The 1,398-nt window shown below is 33.3% G+C and overlaps 1 protein-coding gene across 1 annotated transcript; it reads right to left on the minus strand.

Moving 5' to 3' along the window:
• Positions 1–2: 2 nt before the first annotated feature.
• LOC109587465 (ephrin type-A receptor 4a-like) lies at positions 3–1,394 on the minus strand (the record flags this gene model as incomplete). The annotated part of the gene is made up of 8 exons (XM_020003713.1): positions 3–21; positions 253–338; positions 392–505; positions 552–644; positions 692–851; positions 905–972; positions 1,037–1,253; positions 1,375–1,394. Coding segments are annotated over 8 exons (777 nt in total), but the record flags the coding sequence as incomplete, so codon positions are not given.
• Positions 1,395–1,398: the final 4 nt, after the last annotated feature.

Below are 1,398 nucleotides of genomic sequence, written 5' to 3' on the forward strand. Positions count from 1 at the left end.
CGATCATGAGTATCAGGATTCCTATACAATACAATGATGACATCATTATTACATATACTAATTGTGTGTGGGTGTGCGTGAAAGCATGTGGTGGTTGTGTATGATTATAATAATCCACTCAGTTCACATTATTAGGATGTACACTCACTGCACTGTGTATAGTGCATTGGTATATAATGTCATTATTGGTGTTTGATATTTGTGCTTGTTTTGTGTAGTTAACTTTCATGTTACAGTATAATAAATACATACCAGCATTGCATCATTAGTTTATACATTGGTTTAGGACATCCTGGAGGAGGTGGTAATCTATAGCCTGAATCAACCAGTCTAATGGACTAAAATTAGTAAAATTAAATTAAATTCAAAAAGTATAATATTAATGCTATACTTCTTGATTAGTAGATTTTTCAAATGGTTTATGTCCTAAAGACCAAATCTCATACATTACAGCTCCATAACTCCACACATCACTAGCACTCGAATATTTCTTATAATGTAATGCCTATACATACACAATTCAATATTCTAATTATATAGTTTCTAATTACTTCTGGTGCTGTCCATTTTATTGGAATCTTTTTTGCTTGTGAAATATAATAAGATTCATCTTTTAGGTCCCTTGACATACCAAAGTCAGCAATCTGAGACCATACTATATAAAGTCCAGTTGTTAGTACTAATCTCTTACCTTGCATATTCCTGTTCCTTCATCTGATACTAATATATTTCTTGCTGCAAGATCTCTGTGAACAAACTTCTTCCTTGACAAGTACTCCATTCCTGAAGCAATTTGACGACAAAATGAGAGCAAAATTGAAGGAACTGATGATAATACTAACTCCCCAGGACTAAGAGAAGAGAGAGACAAGAGATATTAGTCCAACTATTGATATAAACTTACGATGGTTTAAATTTGTTAAGATACTCTTTCAAGTCACCTCCAGATATCAATTCCAGTACTATCATTATCTATGTACAACATTTTAATAATTATTAAAGAGTAAAATCATTAGTAATACTACTGCAGACTCACAGGATGTCCAATGGTGACCACTCCATGTAGTTTAACAACATTAGGATGATGAAACTGACCCATAATGGCTGCCTCTTGTAGAAACTTTACTCTCTCATCCTCTGAAGTATTATCATTAAGTGTTTTAATAGCAACAGAGACTGATCCAGCAGTAGGTGTAGTCCATAGTCCTTTATTAACTGTACCAAACTGTCCTGATCCTAAATAATCTGTTACTCTATTGAAGTGAGAATGTGTACATATTCATGAAACCATGCATGTTATTGCTTTTTCTGTTACTGCTATGAATTCTCCCTCTCTTTATGATCACACACACACACATGCTCTCTCTCTCTTACTTTATTTGGTGTCTTATAATTTCT

This window comes from Amphimedon queenslandica, unplaced genomic scaffold (assembly GCF_000090795.2).
Source record: "Amphimedon queenslandica unplaced genomic scaffold, v1.1 AMPQUscaffold_12559, whole genome shotgun sequence".
Lineage (NCBI taxonomy): Eukaryota > Metazoa > Porifera > Demospongiae > Haplosclerida > Niphatidae > Amphimedon > Amphimedon queenslandica.